Source organism: Grampus griseus, assembly GCF_964374135.1.
Source record: "Grampus griseus genome assembly, chromosome: 11".
Classification (NCBI taxonomy): Eukaryota; Metazoa; Chordata; class Mammalia; order Artiodactyla; family Delphinidae; genus Grampus; species Grampus griseus.
In genome coordinates, this window is record NC_139005.1 from 94,607,721 (window position 1) to 94,626,585 (window position 18,865).

The 18,865-nt window shown below is 59.0% G+C and overlaps 2 protein-coding genes across 8 annotated transcripts in view; one reads left to right on the forward strand and one right to left on the reverse strand.

Moving 5' to 3' along the window:
- The window catches only part of SGSM3 (small G protein signaling modulator 3), a 34,770-nt gene extending 22,651 nt beyond the window's left edge, over positions 1–12,119 (forward strand). Inside the window, exons 2-22 of one of the 3 annotated variants that reach the window (XM_082666902.1) lie at positions 2,178–2,296; positions 2,817–2,902; positions 3,348–3,414; positions 5,445–5,641; positions 5,715–5,822; positions 6,593–6,736; positions 6,961–7,156; positions 7,519–7,664; positions 7,913–8,137; positions 8,480–8,534; positions 8,683–8,810; positions 8,915–9,070; positions 9,211–9,265; positions 9,453–9,502; positions 9,678–9,830; positions 9,972–10,042; positions 10,190–10,238; positions 10,315–10,400; positions 11,111–11,233; positions 11,321–11,381; positions 11,684–12,119. In XM_082666902.1, coding sequence (XP_082523028.1) covers positions 2,290–2,296; positions 2,817–2,902; positions 3,348–3,414; positions 5,445–5,641; positions 5,715–5,822; positions 6,593–6,736; positions 6,961–7,156; positions 7,519–7,664; positions 7,913–8,137; positions 8,480–8,534; positions 8,683–8,810; positions 8,915–9,070; positions 9,211–9,265; positions 9,453–9,502; positions 9,678–9,830; positions 9,972–10,042; positions 10,190–10,238; positions 10,315–10,400; positions 11,111–11,233; positions 11,321–11,381; positions 11,684–11,842 — 2,322 coding nt within the window. In that variant the 5' untranslated portion in view covers positions 2,178–2,289 and the 3' untranslated portion in view covers positions 11,843–12,119. Of the gene's footprint in view, positions 1–2,177; positions 2,297–2,816; positions 2,903–3,347; positions 3,415–5,444; positions 5,642–5,714; positions 5,823–6,592; positions 6,737–6,960; positions 7,157–7,518; positions 7,665–7,912; positions 8,138–8,479; positions 8,535–8,682; positions 8,811–8,914; positions 9,071–9,210; positions 9,266–9,452; positions 9,503–9,677; positions 9,831–9,971; positions 10,043–10,189; positions 10,239–10,314; positions 10,401–11,110; positions 11,234–11,320; positions 11,382–11,588 lie in introns of all 3 variants that reach the window. The other 2 variants (XM_082666903.1, XM_082666904.1) reach the window with 2 other exon arrangements.
- A 96-nt stretch (positions 12,120–12,215) lies between these two features.
- MRTFA (myocardin related transcription factor A) overlaps positions 12,216–18,865 on the reverse strand; it is a 62,082-nt gene continuing 55,432 nt past the window's right edge. For 4 of the 5 annotated variants that reach the window (XM_082666900.1, XM_082666899.1, XM_082666897.1 and 1 more), the window contains 5 exons: positions 17,571–18,791; positions 17,054–17,149; positions 16,512–16,664; positions 16,144–16,204; positions 12,216–13,821 (listed from right to left, as the gene is read on the reverse strand). In XM_082666900.1, the coding sequence (XP_082523026.1) occupies positions 13,322–13,821; positions 16,144–16,204; positions 16,512–16,664; positions 17,054–17,149; positions 17,571–18,791 (2,031 nt within the window). In that variant the 3' untranslated portion in view covers positions 12,216–13,321. The remainder of the gene's footprint in view (positions 13,822–16,143; positions 16,205–16,511; positions 16,665–17,053; positions 17,150–17,570; positions 18,792–18,865) is intronic. The other variant, XM_082666901.1, reaches the window with a different exon arrangement.

Consider the following 18,865-nt stretch of genomic DNA (forward strand, 5'->3'; position numbering starts at 1 on the left):
TAATTTTTTTAAATTGAGATATAATTCACATGCTACAAAGTTCGCTATTTTTAAAGTGTATAATTCAGTGGTTTGAGTATTTCATACTGTTGTGTAACTATCACCACTCTCCAATTCCAGAACACGTTTCATCTCTGCAAATAGAAACCCTGTACCCATTAGCAGTCACTGTGCCTTCCCCTGTCCTCCAGCCCTTGGCAGTCACTAATCTACTTTCTGTGTCTAGGGGTTTGCCTCTTCTGGACATTTCATTTAAATAGAGTCATACAATATTCATCCTCTTGTGACTGGCATCTTTAACTGAGCATAATATTCTTAAGGTTCACCTGTGTTATTAGCACTTCATTCCATTTTAAAGCTGAATAATATTCCATTGTATGGATGTTCTATGCATTGCATTTCCTGTATCCCTTCATCAGTTCTTGGACATATGGGTTGTTTCTGCTTTTTCGGTTATGATGAGTAACTCTGCTGTGAACATCCAAGTACGAGTTTCTGTGTGGACTCTTGCTTTCATTTCTTGTGGGTAAATAACTAGGAGCAGAATTCCTGGGTCATGTGGTAACCCTGTGTTTCACCTTTTGAGGAGCTGTCAGTACTTTCCACAGCAGCCCACCATTTTACGTTCCCACCAGTAGAGTATGAGGCTTCCAATTTCACCACATCCTCACCAACACTAACTGTTGTCTTTTTTTTTGATGTTGAAGATAAGTTTTAATGGCAGGTGCCTGCTGCTGTAGGACAGACAGGAGCTGTGTGCCTAAGTGTAGTCATCCCACATGGCCAAACACTGCTCTTAAGACTTTTGTCTCCAGGGACTTCCCTGGTGGCGCAGTGGTTAAGACTGCCTACCAATGCAGGGGACACGGGTTCGAGCCCTGGTCTGGGAAGATTCCACATGTCATGGAGCAACTAAGCCTGTGCGCCACAACTACTGAGCCTGCGCTCTAGAGCCCGCGAGCCACAACTACTGAGCCCATGTGCCACAACTACTGAAGCCCGCGTGCCTAGAGCCCGTGCTCTGCAACAAGAGAAGCCACTGCAATGAGAAGCCCGCGCACTGCAACAAAGAAAGAGTAGCCCCCGCTCACCACAACTAGAGAAAAGCCCGTGGGCAGCAACGAAGACACAATGCAGCCAAAAATAAATCAAATAAAATATTTAAAAAAAAAAAGACTTTTGTCTCCCGTATGCCATCCTCGTGGGTGTGAAGTGGAATCTCATTGTGGTTTTGCTGTGCATTTCCCTGAAGACTAATGATGTCGGGCATCTTGTTACCTGCTCATTGGCCATTTACGTCTCTTCTTTGGAGAAATGTCTATTTAAATCTTATGCCCATTTTTATTTATTTCTTGTTAATATTTATTTATTTATTTTGGCTGCTCTGGATCTTAGTTGTGGCACGTGAGATCTTTTAGCTGTGGCATGAGGACTTCTTAGTTGTGGCATGCGGGTGTAGTTCCCTGACCAGGGATCGAACCCGGGCCCCCTGCATTGGGAGTGTGGGGTCTTAACCACTGGACCACCAGGGAAGTCCCCTTATGCCCATTTTTAAATTGGGCTGTTTGTCATTTCAATTGTTGAGTCATTTTTTAAGAGGACAAAAGAAGTAGGGAGGCAGGGGTTAAACAGTGACGTGAGAAACTTAGATGGCAATTTCCTAGTTTCCCAGCTGTGAGGTGCTGGAAGGTGTGGTCGAGCAGACTGGTGGATGAAGTGGAAACGTCAGTGTCGGGTGAGTGGAGGTACGGACTCAGAAGTGTTGTACCTAAGTGATTCCTCAAAAATCCTGGCTCAGGAACCTATTCGTGGAAGTTTTGGTGGTGGCTGGTTTTTGTTTTCTTTTTTAAGAAACATTTGCCTGAGTACAGAGCATCAGGAAGTCTGTCTGTGTGATCCTCTCCTTCCTTAGTAGTATGGGAACTGAGCAGACCCTCCTCTTGGCTCACAGAGCTGTTGGAGAACAATAGTTTTGTAGCTTCTTCAAAGTGTATGCTCTCGGATGAAATGTTCAGAATAGGAGGCTTTTTCTTTCAAGTGTGACTTTTCCTTCCCTGTCAAACAGTGGCCAGGATTTACCTCCCCACCACCTCTGGGCCAGCAAATCAGAGTTGGGTAGAAAGGACTCCCAGGAGAGGGGCTGCGTTAAATGACTTTCCTCTTTGCACTCCTACCAGGGCAAATGCTTCGGGACCAGATGAAGCTTGAGGAGCCTTCCAGCTGTAAGATATTAGGATAGGAAACTCCCGAGTCTGGATCTACAGAAGACTTGCCTGTCCTCTCCACACAATGTCAGGTGGGAGGCAGGGGCCTGGCTTGGACATGGGGCGACAGGCTCTCCAGGGGGAAGGGGGTCTTATCCAGGAGGACACCCCGGTGGGAGGGAAGCAGGCTTGTTTTCCACGGACCTTCGAGGGTCACGTGGACCACCCAGGTAATGGAGGAAGGAGGAAGTCTTCTGATGGGCATCTGGGAGAGCTACTGCAACTCTCTTCTCAGTTTTCCTGAATCCCTGTCCTCTCCTTCCAGCCTGAAAATCCTCACTCACAGGTGGAGGGAGAGGCAAGGAGATGAAGTCAGGTTATGTCTTGTAACACACTGCTGGCTTCCTTTTCCTTCCTCCAGAAAGTTGCACTTTGCTAGGTTTCTCCCCTCCCCCATCCATCCCACTCTAGATGGTCCAGTCCTTTAATGCTGGCACTCTGGGGGGTGGGACGGTGGGGAGAAGAAGGGAGAGGGGGTGTCTCAACTTGAATTTTCCCCCTGAATGCTCTGCATTTTCTTCATCTCCTATTCCTGGTCCTTTTTGGTTTTAGGAAGCCACATACCTTCTGCCAGTGGCCCCTTCTCAGCCCTGACTCCTAGCATGTGGCCCCAGGAGATCCTGGCCAAGTACACACAGGTACAGCAGTCAGCCAGTGGGCGCCAGTGGCTCTGCTCCCACGCTGGGGCACCCAAGGGGACCCACCGCCCGCTGCAGGCATCCTGGGAGGGGGGCCACTCCCCCGTATTCACACAGGGTCAGAAGCCCCCATCAGAGACAGTATCTTAGCTCCACGTTCCCTGTGAATCGGACAGTAGGTTGGGGAACAAGTATGGCACTCTGCTCTCAGTATTACGGGGACACAGAAATACATAAAACGTGTTTCTTGCCTTGATTTTATCTTCGACCTCTGAGGAAAACAAGGAAAACTCTGGGAGAATTCAAGAGGGTCGTGGCCCCCGGAGCTGAGTGATGACCACAGAAGCTTCAGGGAACGGTGGCCTTTGGTCTGAGTCAGGGAGGCTAGGAGGCATGGCAGCAGCGCACACAGCCCCAGGCTGACTCTTCCTACTCCTGGATCTAGAAGGAAGAGGCAGTGGAGCAACCAGAGTTCTGCTATGATGAGTTCGGCTTCCGCGTGGACAAGGAAGGTGAGATAGCCCCTCGGGTGTAATCTCTCCACTGTCCTTGGGGAGGACCAGCTCCAGTGACTGATTACACTGCTGTGGCCTCGGGCTCTAGATGTTCTACCCAGATGTTCCAGAATCAGGGACAGAGCCATATCCGACGGTGATGCTGTTAGAAGTATCTGGAATCCTTTGGGTTTTTTTTTTTTGCCACGTTGTGCAGCTTGCGGGATCTTAGTTCTCCAACCAGGGATTGAACCCACGCCCTTGGCAGTGAAAGCACTGACTCCTAACCACTGGACCACCAGGGAATTCCCTGGGTTTTTTTTTTAAGATTAATTTTATTGATCTTCATATGATAATAAAAGCAATAATGTTCATTATAGAGAATTTTAAATGTACATCAAGATATAAAGATTAAAACAAATTAACCCATTATCCTACAACCTGAAGATAACTGCTGACATTTCTGTGTATTTTTTCCCTGGCTTTGTGTGTATCCATATGTAACTTTTCATAACTAAGATGATATCATATACATGTTTTTATATTGCTCTTATATCTCTTAACATTATTCCATGAGCATTTTTTCTGTCTGTTAAGACCTCTTTAAAGCATGTTTTTCAGTGGCTGTGTACTATCCCTGTAATTACAATGGATTTGTCATTTTTTTGTTGTTTTTTAAAAAATTTATTTTTGGCTGCATTGGGTCTTCGTTGCTGTACGAGGGCTTCTCATTGCAGTGGCTTCTCTTGTTGCAGAGCACGGGCTCGAGGTGCGCGGGCTTCAGTAGTTGTGGAACACGGGCTTAGTTACTCCACGGCATGTGGGATCTTCCTAGACCAGGGTTCGAACCCATGTCCCCTGCATTGGCAGGCGGATTCTTAATCACTGCGCCACCAGGGAAGTCACTGTTGTCATATTTTTATAACCACTCTTCTGTAAGTGGGCCCCTAGGCCATTTCCATTATTTTCTACTGTAAATACACCTGCTGTTGCCAAGTGGGCTGCTGGAAAGCTGTCTGCCAGAACCCAGGGTAGCCTGTCACCAACCAGACGTTAACTGACTGAGACCATTCACCTTCAGGTCACTCATACTCCCAGTTCTGATGAGTCTTCCTTGTTCTCTAGTTTGCAGGCAGACATTCAGAAGGTAAAAGCTGGGCCTGAGAGGAGCACAGGGAACTTTCTAGTATGATGGAAGTATTCTGTGTCTTGATGGGGACAGCGTTTAGACTGTCAGTGCTTAGACATTTGTTTATTGATACTCAACAAGGTGTACACTTAAAGTTTGTGCACTTTATGTGAATTCACTGAAGGTGAAGTTTCAGAAAGTGGAGGCCAAGGGCATGGCTTTAGGATGAGTAAGGATGAGGCTCTGTGGGGCGGCCCTGCCCCACTGTGCATCCCCAGTGCCTCAAACAGGTGGTCTTGGCCTCGTGAGTTCCCAGGCAGTAAACAAACAAACAAATGTATGCTGGGGGCAAGAAGAGGCTGGGAGAGGAGGGGAGGTGGGGGACGTTTGAACAGAGACTGGGAGGAAGTGAGGCAGTGAGTGTGGCCAGGAAGGAGAATAACAGGTGCAGAGGCCATGAGGCGAGTGGATTTGTGGGAAAGAGCTGGGGTGGAGGGAGCAGGGCGCGAGGAGGTGGGGTCGGGTGCTTTGTCTGCGTGACAGGCTCTGAGCTGTGACAGGGCTGTGAGCAGCCTCTAGGGAGGCAGGGCAGGACTAGGCGGCCGCTGAGGAGGCTGTCGCTCTAACCCAGACGAGAGATGGCAGCTTGGACTAGGGCCGTAGTCGGAGGGGCGAGAGGGCCGAGGTTCTGCCTGTGCTCTGAAGCGGGGGAGCCTGAGCACCTGGTGGGGGGGGGGCTTCGCGGATCTGGTTTGGGGGTGAAAGCGAAGAGTTCGCGCTGGCTGTTCGGGGTGCCACGGGAGATGGTTGGAAAGGTGGCCCTGGCTTTTGGCGGTGAGATCCGGGCGGCGGACCCAGAGCCCAGTCCTCTGCTCTCGGGGCACAGGCGGCGGGGGTCGCTCTCCCTCCTCCCTCACAGGCACAGACGGCGCCCCCCGCCCAGGCCAGCTGCTGGAGGACCCCCCCCAGAGGCTGCGCTGGCAGGCCCACCTGGAGTTCACCCACAACCACGACGTGGGAGACCTCACCTGGGACAAGATTGCCATCTCCCTGCCCCGCTCAGAGAAGCTCCGCTCCCTGGTGCTGGCCGGGGTGCCGCACAGCATGAGGCCGCAGGTGAGGCGGGGCCCACGGGGGCCGCGGGCTTCAGGGGCCCCCTGGGGACTGAGCGCCGTGCTCCCCCCATCAGCTGTGGATGCGGCTCTCCGGGGCCCTGCAGAAGAAGAGGAACTCCGAGCTGTCCTACCGAGAGATCGTGAAGGACAGCGCCAACGATGAGACCGTTGCTGCCAAGCAGGTGGGGCCCTGTTTAGGGGGGCGGGGGGTCAGGGGGAGGCCCTTCAAGGGGGCCTGGAAGAGCTCGGCAGCCGTGAGGCAGCCCTGGGCAGTCCTTGCACCTACAGACATGTGCCTGGAGCCAGCCAGTTTCCTCCTGGTCCCTCTGTGGTGGGTGTGGGGGGAGGGATTGTCAAAAAGGCCACCGGACCGGTGCACATTAGGATCCCCTGGAGATTTTTTTTTAATGTTTTATTTATTTATTTTGGCTGTGTCGGGACTTTGTTACAGCACATGGGATCTTTCGTTGTGGCACGCGGGCTTTTCTCTAGTTGGGGCCTGCGGGCTGAGTTGCCCTGCGGCACATAGGATCTTAGTTCCCCGAACAGGGATTGAACCTGCGTCCCCTGAATTAGAAGGCGGATTCTTAACCACTGGACCACCAGGGAAGTCCCTCCCCTGGAGATTTTAAATACAGGTTTCCAGGCTTCATTCCAGAGATTCTCATTCCACAGCTGTGGCTTGAGGCCCAGGAATCTGTAATTTTATGTTAGAGGCTCCCCCGTGGATCACGTGGCACCAGCTGCACACCAGCTGGGCTCTAATCCTGAAGGGAGGAGGGTGACTTTAACCCGGAGCCTGAGGAATCTCTATTCCTGGGAGAGAAGCCAACCTGAGGTTTGCCCCACACAGGGGCCCCCGGCCTCCTTCCGGGGGGTCTCGGTGTCAGGGGTGCAGAGGCTGTGCGCCTGCTCTGCGCCTCACAGGCTCTTGTGGGCGGGCTGCCAGCAGATTGAGAAGGACTTGCTCCGCACCATGCCCAGCAATGCCTGCTTCGCCCACGTGAGCAGCGTGGGTGTACCCCGCCTGCGCAGGGTGCTCCGAGCGCTGGCCTGGCTCTACCCAGAGATCGGCTACTGCCAGGGCACGGGCATGGTGAGCACAGCCCGGGACGGGGGCAGTGGGCCTGTAGGAGGGGGTGGGGGTGGGGGGTTCCCAAGCAGGGAGGGGTTCCAAGCCTGAGGCCGGCATGCGGTCTGTGGTGTGACACCCCACTCCCCAGAGGCCGCCTTGTTCTAACTGGTTACCCCCGAGGGGGTGCCTCTTCTAATTTGCATGGACACCTGGGCAGAGGCCCCTTACCCCCCTGCCCCGGCCAGGTGGCTGCCTGCCTCCTGCTGTTCCTGGAGGAGGAGGACGCCTTCTGGATGATGTGCGCCATCATCGAGGACCTGCTCCCCGCCTCCTACTTCAGCACCACCCTGCTGGGCGTCCAGACCGACCAGCGGCTCCTGCGCCACCTCATCGTCCAGTACCTGCCTCGGCTGGACAGGCTGCTCCAGGAGCATGACATCGGTAAGGGCCCGAGCCCACCGCTGCTCTGGGGTCAAGGGGTCCCGAGCTCTGGCTCAGGTGCTGCAGATCTGAGGCCTCAGGACCCAGCTGAGGACGGGGCAGTGCTGGCAGCTCAGGAAGAGGAAAGGAGCTCTTCTGACGACGGCCACTCATGCTGCTGCCTTCGTTGCTCTCTTGTTCTCCGATGGTCCCTGACGCCCCGCCTCCTCTCTGCCGTGGAGCAAGCATGGCCTCTTGCTGCTTTGGGAGATTTGCTCCACCTCCTCCACGGCTTGCGTGCCTGGGGGATGCCCCTCTTCTCTGGCTGTTCCGCACCGGCCGTCCCTGGTGCCAGCTTCAGGGCCTCTGGTTTGTGTCCACAGAGCTGTCCCTCATCACACTGCACTGGTTCCTCACGGCCTTCGCCAGCGTGGTGCACATCAGGCTGCTGCTGCGCCTCTGGGACCTGTTTTTCTACGAGGGCTCCCTGGTGCTGTTCCAGGCCACGCTGGGCATGTTGTGCCTCAAGGTGAAGGCCGGGGCCCCGGGTGCCAGATGCAGCTGTCCTGGCAGCCGCCTCAGTGTCTGCCCGCCCTCCACCTCTGCTCCAGTCCGGGCCTCAGTGTCCTGTGGCCTGAGCCCTGGCCCCTCTGGAGATGCCCCGGGGAGGAGGGAGGTCTCCCTCCTGGGGCAGGGCCTTCGTGTGCTCAGCTGGACCATCCAGGGAAGTCACACATGCCACCCAGGCAGTGACAGCGCCCCCCTCGCATGGCCCAGGAGGAGGAGCTGATCCAGTCGGAGAATTCGGCCTCCATCTTCAACACGCTGTCGGACATACCGTCGCAGATGGAGGACGCGGACCTGCTGCTGGGGGAGGCCATGCGGCTGGCGGGCTCCCTCACTGACGTGGCCGTGGAGAGCCAGCGCCGCAAGCACCTGGCCTACCTCCTAGCCGACCAGGGCCAGCTCCTGGGCGCCAGCCCCACCGCCAGCCTCTCGCAGGTGGGCCCATGAGGGAGGAGGCCCCAGCTCACCGCCGTCCCCTCCAGCTCAGCACCCAGGGCCCAGCCTGGCCAGACCACAGCTGTGCAGGGACCTGCCACCTTGTCCTTGGCGCGTCTCTGCTGGGACCCGCCTGGACAGACCCAGATTTGAACTGACGATATGTTTCTGAGCCTCAGAGCCGGCCTCAGAGGCCATGTCTGAGGAGGCGGCACGAGTGAGATGCCGGCGGGGCCTCTGCACGGAAGGGCTCTGCTCACTGTCCCCAGTGCTGGGGCGCCATCCACTTGGCTGGGCGCCGGGTGCCTGGGGCCACCGCCGACCTGATTCCCCCGCCTGCAGGTTGTCCGCCGCAGGACCCAGCGGAGGAAGTCTGGCATCACGTCGCTGCTCTTTGGTGAGAACTCTGCACGGGTGGCCAAGCGCTGGGCTGGGCTCCGAGAGCGGGGCGTCTGGCCTCACACCCCGTGTGGACTTTGCGCTTCCTTGGAGTCGGGACAGGGCCGGGCTGGGCCATGGCCACCATTGCTCTCTGGGCCTCACAGGGGAGGACGACCTGGAGGCGCTCAAGGCCAAGAACATCAAGCAGACGGAGCTGGTGGCCGACCTCCGGGAAGCCATCCTGCGCGTGGCACGCCACTTCCAGTGCACAGACCCCAAGAACTGCAGTGTGGTGAGCCTCAGGTCCTGGGCTGTGCACCCAGCTCAAGTAGGGGCCCTAGCCCTGTTCCGAGCGCCCCCTCGCGGTGGGCTTTTCTGCCCCCCCCCCCCACCCAGGAGCTGAGCCCGGACTACAGCATGGAGAGCCACCAGAGGGACCACGAGAACTACGTGGCATGCTTGCGCGGCCACCCACGCCGGGCCAAGGCCCTACTGGACTTCGAGCGCCACGATGATGACGAGCTGGGCTTCCGCAAGAACGACATCATTACGGTGAGCGGGGAGCGGACGCCTTCGTCCCCGCCAGCCCCGAGGCCACGGGCGGGTTGGCCGAGCCCTCACGTGGCCAGAGCTTCCAGCCAAGGATGAAGTCAGGCAACTGGAGCTGTGTTTCCCGCCCTTTTCCTCCACAGATCATCTCCCAGAAGGACGAGCACTGCTGGGTGGGGGAGCTGAATGGCCTGAGAGGTGAGGCCTCCGTCTGCTCCTGTGTTGCGCTGGGCAAGGGGAAGGCGGGCCTGGCTGGGAAGCTGCAGCGGGGCACTGGGTTTGCTCAGACAGCGGCATCCGTTGCTCCCATGTGTCCTCAGCCCCATTGTGAGGAGCATCAGGACACCAGGCCGCCTGCTCCTCACGGGCCCTGCTTCTCCCACAGGCTGGTTTCCAGCAAAGTTCGTGGAAGTCCTGGATGAGCGGAGCAAGGAGGTGAGGAGGGTACGCTCGAGGCAGGCCCGTCCCCGGAGCCGCTGCTGCCTCTGCCCCGTGAGGCCTGCACCCTCATTGCAGGGCCTGCGTCCCGAGTGCGTGTGGCTTGTGGCAGTGGCTGTGAGGACAGGGAGGGGCTGGCTGGGGTGTCTCAGACCCCATCCTCCACCCTCAGTACTCCATCGCGGGGGACGATTCTGTGACAGAGGGGGTCACGGACCTCGTGCGAGGGACCCTCTGCCCAGCCCTGAAGGCCCTGTTTGAACACGGACTGAAGAAGCCTTCCCTGCTTGGGGGCGCCTGCCACCCCTGGCTGTTCATCGAGGAGGTGAGAGTCCTTTTCCCTGAGCCCCTGTGCCCTGCGGAGCTAGTGGCAGGAGCTGGTGGGGTGGTGACCTGAACTCAGTTGGGCTCTGTGGCTTTGATCTGGTACCTACCCCGTTGCCCGATGCTCACCCTGCCCCCCCAGGCGGCGGGCCGGGAGGTTGAGAGAGACTTCGACTCGGTGTATTCGCGCCTAGTGCTGTGTAAGACGTACAGGTAACCCTGCCCTGGCCTCGGTGTCCTCCTGGCAGGGTCATCCTCCTGGTAGGGTCACCCGGCAGCCTGGGGCTGGGGGTGGAGGAGGGAGAGGGAGCGGTCCGAGCCCACCAGGGCAGCACTGGCAGCTTTGGTCCCCCCGTTCAGGTTGGATGAAGATGGCAAAGTCCTGACCCCAGAGGAGCTGCTCTACCGGGTAAGCAGGGCCGTGGGCGGGACAGGCCTTAAGGGTTGGGAGCTGGGGACACCTGAGTGACAGCTGTGCCCTCCAGGCCGTGCAGTCCGTTAACGTGACCCATGACGCTGCACACGCACAAATGGACGTCAAGCTCCGCTCCCTCATCTGCGTGGGGCTCAAGTGAGTGTCTGCACCGCTGCTGAGTGGGGGCCGCGGGGGGGCCTGAGCTGGGCAGACGGAGGTGGAAGACGGCCAGGGTGGCTCCTGAAGCCCTTCTTCCAGCGTGAGACCAGCCAGTGCTTGGGGCGGGGGGCTGGCGCTCGGGTTTTGGGGAGCACAGATTTCAGCAAGGTGAGCAGTGAAGGCTTACCAGGGATGCGGCTGCAAACTAGGGAGGGGCGCCTGCCGGAGGGGTTGCAGGCTTGTGCGAGGCTCGGACCTTGGCCAGGCTGAGCGCGGTGTGTCTGCACTTGCCACGCGGCAGAGGGGCAGCCTCCAGGCTGCTCTGACCTGGAGAGGCGGGGCAGGGGTCCCCGAGACCTGCTCGGAACATGCCGTGGGCCCACCGGCCAGCGAGCGTGCATGTCGCTCCCTGGCTGACCGGCGGGACTGAGGCCCCAGGGCCCGGGGTGGCGGTGGCCGAATCTCACACAGGACGGAGGGGAGTGGGGGCCACAGGGACCTTGGGCCCCTGGGCACATCTCCCCATGTGGAGAAGCCAGAGTAGCTGAGAGGGAAGGAGGCGGGGTCACCTGCATAGGCCACCAAGCGGAGGGAGGTTGGGGGTGCGGATGGAGGGGTCCTGGAGCGGGGTGTGGCCCAGTGCGGTGGGTGCGAGGGCAGGACCCTCTGCCTGGAGCCGCCCCCGACCCCGCCCTGCCTGTGGCCAGTGAGCAGGTCCTGCACCTGTGGCTGGAGGTGCTCTGCTCCAGCCTGCCCACCGTGGAGAAGTGGTACCAGCCCTGGTCCTTCCTGCGCAGCCCCGGCTGGGTCCAGATCAAGTGCGAGCTGAGGTGAGGAGGCCCCGCCCCGGGGGTGGGCCGAGGGGCGGGCCGAGCCCCCTGCGGCCGCTGACGGCCTCCCTCTCCCTCCGCCTCCAGGGTCCTTTGCTGCTTTGCCTTTAGCCTCTCCCAAGACTGGGAACTTCCTGCCAAGAGAGAGGTGGGTGGTCGGGTCCTGCCTTCCCCAGGAGGGATGGCGGGTGGGGCAGTGTGGGTGTTCGTGCTGGTGGGTCCCCCCCGGATGCGTGGGTGCTGAGGCAAGGCCTCGTGGGGGCCCCAGTGCCAGTGTCGCCTGTGAGGACCACTCTGGCCCCTTGGGCCCTGTGGTGTGCCCTGCAGCCGTGACAGGAGGGCTGTTCCTGTGCAGGAGGAGAAGCAGCCCCTGAAGGAGGGCGTCCAGGACATGCTGGTGAAGCACCACCTTTTCAGCTGGGACATAGACGGGTGATGCTCTTCCTCCAGGGACCCCGTCACACCCAGGCCTCCCCAGACCCCTTGGCTACCAAGCCCCTTCCTCAAGCAAGAAGAGAACAGCCCGGCGCTGGCCAGCCTCGGGGCCACCCCAAGCTGCAAGGTCGAGGGGAGGACACACTCGGGAGCTCTGGCTGGGCACCGTGGTAGGGAGTCCGGGGACACCGCCCTGGGTGCTAGAGTGTTGGTGGAGGGCAGCAGGTGGCAGGAGCAGAAGGTGGGGGCCCGGCTCAGCCTGTTACTCTCAGCACCCCGGGGAGGGCTCTGCCCTGCCAGGGTCTTTACCAGAGGCCCCAGGCTTGCTGTGCTGAACAAAGACCTTGGGAGGTGGAGCGCCACCTCTGTTCTGTCAGGTTTTGCTCAGGAGGAGGGTGGGGAGGCTGAAGGCTCCCCCGCCTCTTTTTGACAAATAAACTGTCTTTGAGACGCACCTCTCCCACCTTCTGTCTAGCCAGCTGCGCGTGGTCCCGAATGCACAGCCAGGGATGGGAGGTGGTCTCAAGGGGAGGTGCAGTCAGGGTCACAGTGCGGCACCCCCCTCTTCCCTTCCATGGATTGACCCCCCCCCTCCATTCCATGGAGATGGACTAACAGGCGGGGTTTTTGTTTTTATTTTAAAAAGTTCACACAGCTTTCCCACCTCTGTCCCAGAACTGGTTCTGGTGACTCCATCCCTGATCCCCTGTGAATGACAACGACCAGAAGGCCAGAAGGGAGGCCAGGCCCCAGGGCAGGAGGAGGCCATAGCTTGCGGGCCACCTCTGGCTCCACTGCTGTCCCAGGGCCGTGGTGGCTGCAGTGAGGCAGCAGGAGGGAATGTGGGCAGGGGGCCAGGAAGCACCTCTGCCCTCGTGGCACTGATAAGGAGCAGGAAGCAGGACAGGTGCGGCACAGGCTGTGACGAGGCGTCTATACGTGTCAGATACAAGTGATGGGTGGGGCCAGGGTAAGCTGTGTTCAGCCCCGGGAGCGGTGGCTTCAGGCCCTTCCGTGTGCACAGAGTAGAACCGGGGGTGGGGGGCTGCATTCACCTCCCACCCGCCCCCCAAGATATATGTGTATATATGTATGGCGATATATAATATAGAGGTATATATACACCTGTACAGAAAACGTTTGCCACCAACCACTAAATGGTTACACTACACCAAGACGCTAAAATGGCAGGGAGCCCCCCTCCCGGGAAGCCTGGGTCGGTGGTGTTGGCATCACGAGGGTGGTGAGGTAGAGGCCCAGCCAGTTCCTTCCCTTGCAGGGAAGGGGAAGAGAAGGAAGGACATGCACCCCTTGCCCTGCCTCAGCCTCGCCTCCTGAGCAAACTGCAGCAGACAGGTGCACCCCGACCTCACAAAAGGAGGTCACATAGAAGCCCCTGGCCCATCCAGGCCTCCGAAACCCCAGGGTGGGACCCAGAGCTGCTTCTTGGAAGCTCTTCTCCTTGGTGAGTCAGAGCCAGGTGTGGGGACACCCTCCTCTGGCCTCCCACGGAGGGGAAAGCAGGGCCTGTGATTGTCAGGACTCAAGACCACGTGGAGAGGCTGCATCAGGCAGGAGAGCGCTGAGCTCCCTTGAGTTCCCGAGGTCTCCGACTTTCCAGCCCTCCCAGCCCCCGGCTCTGCAGCCCCAGAGCTACAAGCAGGAATCCCAGTGTAGCTGCAAGTCGTGGCCGTCGAGGAAGTCCGTGGAGAAGAGGCTGGGGGCTGTGGTGCTCGGGGCCAGGCTGAGCACTGGCCCACCCGACGACAGCTCCAGCCAGTCCATGCCGTCCAGGTGGCCGTCGGCCAGGTCCAGGCCCACACCACTGGGCTCAGGCGCAAAGTGCAATTCCGAAGTGTCCATGGGGGAGGGGGGGTGGTCCAGGATGGCAGAGCTGCTCAGCATCTGGCTGTGAAGGTCGTCGATGAGGGAGAGGGGCTCTGGCCCCTCGTGCCCGCTGGTCAGCAGGGGCAGCCCTGTGCTGCTCTCCAGGAAGTCCTCCAGGCGCCCAGGGAGGGCCGGCGAGCCGGATGGAGGGGGGACAGCCTGAGGGAGTTCGGCGGACGGTGACGGCTGTGCGGCCAGGGGTGACCCGCAGGCTGCTCTCGGGGGAGACTTCTCTTTCCCTGGCTCCTTGAAATCCGCTGAGATCTCTGCCAATCAAGAAAGTGAATGGGTGTCTGAAACCAGCCTGACGATGACCTGCAGTTGGGACCCCGCCTTACACCACATACAAAAAATAACTCAAAATGGGTCAAAGATCTAAATTTAGGAGCCAAAACTACAAAACTCTTAGAAGGGAACATCTTCATGACACTGGATTTAATGATTTCTTAGTTATAACACCAAAGGCACAGGCAATGGAAGAAAAAATAAACTGGACTACATAACAATTTAAAACTTCTGCACATCAAAGGTCACTATCAAGACTGAAAAGACTGCACAACAACTATACTTCAAAAAAATTAAGTAAGATAACCCATGGAATGGGAGAAGAAATCTGCAAACTATCTGATAAATGATATCCAGAATAAAGAACTCCTAGAACTCAACAAAATCCAACTGAAAAATGGACAAGACTCTCCAACAGATGATGTTCAAGTGGCCTATAAGCTCGTGAAAAGATGCTCGACGTTATTAGTCATTAGGGAAATGCAAGTCAAAACCACAGTGAGATATGTGACTTCACAACTACAAGGCTGGCTATTTTCAAAAAACTTTCTTGAAAATAAGTGTTGGTGAGGATGTGGAGCAACTGGAACGCTTGTGTGTTGCTGGTATGAATGAAGATGGCACAGCTGTGTGAAAAACAGTTCTGTGGTTCCTCAAGAATTAAAATACAGAATATGACCATATGATCTAGCAATTCCACTTCTGGGTATGCACCCCAAAGAACTGAAAACAGATTCAAACAGATACCAGTGTTCATACAGCATTACAATAGCCAAAAGGTAGCAACAACCCAAATGTCCAGTGGATGAAGGGCTGAACATCAATGTGGTACATACACACGATGGAATACTTTTCAGCCACAAAAAGGAAGGAAATTCTGATACAAGCTACAACACGGAAGAACCTTGAGGATGTTACGCTAAGTGAAGCCAGCCAGAAACAAAAGCACAAATAGTGTATGATTCCACTTAGAGAAGGTATCTAGAATAATCAATTCACAGACAGGAAGGAGAAGAGAGGTTATGGGGGGGCAGGGGGGATGGAGGAATGGGGAATTAGTGTATAAACGCCTGACCAGCTGTCTCCCACAGCCCCAGCCTCTTCAACCCGCTTCAAGCAGGCTCTGGCCATGGCCCTCCTGCAGCACCCTGGCTGAGGTCACCAGCTGCCACCACAACACAGCCCGGGACCAGATCTCGGTCCTCCTCTTCCCTGACCGCCCATCAGCAGCCCACGGCCTCAGGACGTCACCCTCTCAAGGGCGCACTCCCACCCTCCACCCGCTGCTCAGCTTCACTGGCTTGCGCCCCTGCCTCCACCTCGCCCTCTCTGCTCGCCCTGCCTCACTGCTCCAAACGCCCCCCCCCCCCCCGACGCCAACAACTCCCTAACTCCTGACTCAGCCCAGACCTTGCCTGGGCTGGCCATGTGGCCCTCCACTCAGCTGTCTAGGGACTGAGGCTGTGACCGACGCAGTCCCCACACCCCCGGCGCTCATGCTGCTGCACCCAGTAACTCCCCACACCCTCGGCCTCATCCTTGGCTGCCCTGGGGTCCCCTCGCCACACACTTAAGCCGTGAGGAAACCATACTGGCACTGTCTCCAAGATACACCCAGATTCCAGCTCTTCTGCGCTTCGCCGCTGCCTCCCGGCCCACACACCCCGCTCGCGCCTGGACCATCGTGCCTGCCTCCCTGCTCCTGCCCTTCCATCAGGGCAACCCTTCCCTCACAGCTGTACCGTGGCTTCCAGCGTCACCCAGAGCCCATGGGCTTCCGCCCAGCGCCCACCCCCCCGCCCCGCCCCCGGGTGCCCATCAGCCCTGCAGGCTCAGGAGCTCCCTGTGGACGCCTGTGGCTAAACTGCACCTGCCCGGCGAGGCTGACCCTGACACCCCTCGCACCTGCGACCCTTCCTGTCCCGGCTTTTCCTAATGCCTGTCTGACATATACGATAATTTACTTATTTCATTCACCGTTCATCTCCCAACGCTGGGCTATACGCCCCACCGAGGCAAACGTCTCTCTTGCTCACTGCTACGCCCTGGGCTGTGGGCACGGCGCCGGCCACGCAGCAGGTCAGGGTGAGGCAAATGTGTGTCAAGGATGGCACCCCAGGGAGTCCCTGCCCAGGCCTTGGAGAAGGGACGCGTCTCACACGTTACCGCATCCAAAGCACCAGGCCTGCCGGGCATCGTGTTCAAGAACGAAACCAAACCCAATAACCAACCAGCCTAGGAATGGAGACAACCTGTGAAGAAAGGAGGAGGTCGGGGAGCAGAGCGGTGGGTCTGGACTTTACCTCCACTCTGAATCAGAATGTCAAACAGGTCATCCATCTGCTGGCTTGAGGAACCATTCTCCTGTGGCACAAAAATAAGAAAATGAAATGGAAGTCTAGAACAAGAGGCCCCCCAGCCTGGCTCAGGGCACAGACCCTACCTTGTGGCCCTGAGCCAGCAGCCAGGCCCACAGAGCCGGGTGGCCTGTGCTCAGACTCCCCGAGCCCACACTCACTCCTGCCCGACGGCTTCTCTCCAAGGCCTCTCTGACCTGCGAGGCTGGCTCCTGCCTGCCCCACCCTCCAGCCAGGCCCGGGGGACTGCGGGAACCCAGCCCAGCCGCCAAGGCGGCCGCCCACCCAGCGAGGCCCCGGTCCACCCTCTTTACCTGCTGTCTGGGCTGCTGGCTCACAGCTTCCTCATAGCCAGGCGGCTCCTTCTTCGGCAGAGAAGTGGGGGGCCCAAAAAGGGGCTGTGGCGGGTGCTCCAGGTCCCTCTGAGCTGGGGGGCCAGGGGCTGGAGAGCCAGGCTGGGACAAGAGCTAGACAGGAGAAAGGGAGGGAACCAGTGGCTGGGGCGAGGGCAACAGCCCAGGGCCTACACGCTCCAGGTAAGGCGGGCAGCTCTGCCACCTGCACTGGCTCTCGGAGAGCTTTCGTGGAAGCCCCCGGGGAAGAAGGGACGTGGGATGGAGGAGGCCCTGACCACTGACCCTACAGAGGGCGACTGGCTCCTTAGGGCTTGGTACAAGCCACACGGGGCAGAGGCGGGGGGGGTCTCTGGGCTAATTTCCCCTCTCCTCCCTGGAGTTTCTGCCTGAGGATGCTCAGGGGCCTGTGTCCCTTCCTGAGTACCCGAGTCCTGTCACTGCCGCCCCGAGCCCCGGCTCGGCAGGGCTGAGAGGCCACACAAAGCCTAGAGCAGCCTCACCTGTGGGCCAGGCTGAGTGAAGGGTCTGGGCTGCGAGGGTGGCAGCAGCAGGGAGCCAGCTGCCAATGTCACCTTGGTGGGGGACAGCTGGCCTCTCTGAGGGGAAGGAGAGGAGTGGAGCTCGCATCAGGCCCAGCCTGGCGGCCCTCAGTCTATCCCAGGATGGGCTTCCCCGATCCTCCCCTGGGCCTGTCCCACCCCACGGAGCAGAGGCAGTAGTGGCCTGGCCCGGGCCGGGCACAGAAGGGTTCTGACGCCAACCGCCAGAGCAGTGGGCAGGCCCTCTGGCCCCACCCTCAAGGCTGGGGGCCTCACACAGGTGCCTCAACCTTTTCAAGTCTGAGCACCTTCCTGGGTGACACTGGGATGGCGATCCCTAGTTTCGGAGGGTTGAAGGGAAGATTAAAGGAAGCGAGCATAACCTGCCCGGCCACGGGGGAACCTGGTGAACAGGGCACTGTCACGAAGAGTGCCTGCACGCCCTCCTGGGGCTCCTGCCCCTCCCACACCCAGGTACCTGCTGGGGGCTCCCGCTGGCCAGGCCAGGGCTGTCTGCATTCTTATTGGTCACGGTGAGGACAAGGTGGGTCCCTGTGGAGTCAGTGAGGAGCGTGGGAGGTGTGACCCCCTTGATGAGGCTGGGGCCCTGTGGGCCCAGAAGCAGCTGCGGGGCCGGGGCTGGTTCAGGCTCGGGCAGCACAGCTTCCTGCTTCACCACCACGGCCGGGGGCACCAGGGTACAAGTGTCTACATGGTGGGCAGCGGGGCCCGTGAGGCTGGGGCCTAAGGGGCGATCAGGGCCCGGGGCCTGCCTGCTCAGCTGGCAGCTGGCAAGGCTGCTTTCCTGCTTCACTGCAGCACCAAGCGTGACCAGGGCCGGGGCTGGTTCAGGCTCGGGCAGCACGGCTTCCTGCTTCACCACCACAGCCGGGGGCCCTAGGGTACCAGTGTCTACATGGGGGGCAGCGGGGCCCACGAGGCTGGGGCCGAAGGGGCAATCGGGGCCCGGGGGCTGCCTGCTCAGCTGGCAGCTGGCAAGGCTGCTTTCCTGCTTCACTGCGGCACCAAGCGTGACCAGGGCCGGGGCAGGGGCTGGCGTGGGCTGCTGGGCCCGCTTCTCCTGCTCCAGCTGCAGCCTGAGCCACTCCACCAGCTGCTGCTTCTGCCGGAGCATGCGGGTCAGCTCCTCGATCTGCTTGTCCTTTTCCTGCAGCATCTGGTCCTTGTCACGCCCCTCCAGCTCTGCCCGCATCCCAGGGCTGAGACAGCAGGACCCAGCGCGGGGGCCCTCCTCCTTCACAAGGATCTGCAGCGGCGAGGTCTGCAGGGTGAGCTGGGTCACTGGCGATGTCACCATCTCGCCAAAGGTGTCCCCGGGCGTGGAGTTCTCGTCGCCTGTGCTGAGCAGTGAACGCTCTGAGGGGGTGGGAGACACAGGGGGCGTGGAGCCCGTGCTGCCAAACTTCACCACTCCATTGCTGGTCACCGTGGCCACCACCACCTCAGCCGGGGCCAGGCCCGCTGCCACCAGGGTGGGCCCCGTGCTTAGCCGAGCGGCGGGGAAGGCTACCACCACCTCGCCAGCCTTGGGCAGGATGGAGGCAGCGGCGGGGCCCTTGGGTGCTCCAGTGGCGGGACTGATTTGCTCCTGGTAGGCGCGCAGGCGCTCAATCAGGTCTGTCTTGGTGCCCGAGACGGGCAGTGACCGCAACTTCAGCTCCTGCTTCAGCTCTGCCACCTGCAACGGGGTGGAGAGTCCAGGCAGTCCTCCTCTGTCTGGACCCCACTGGCCACTTCAGATGTATCAACCAC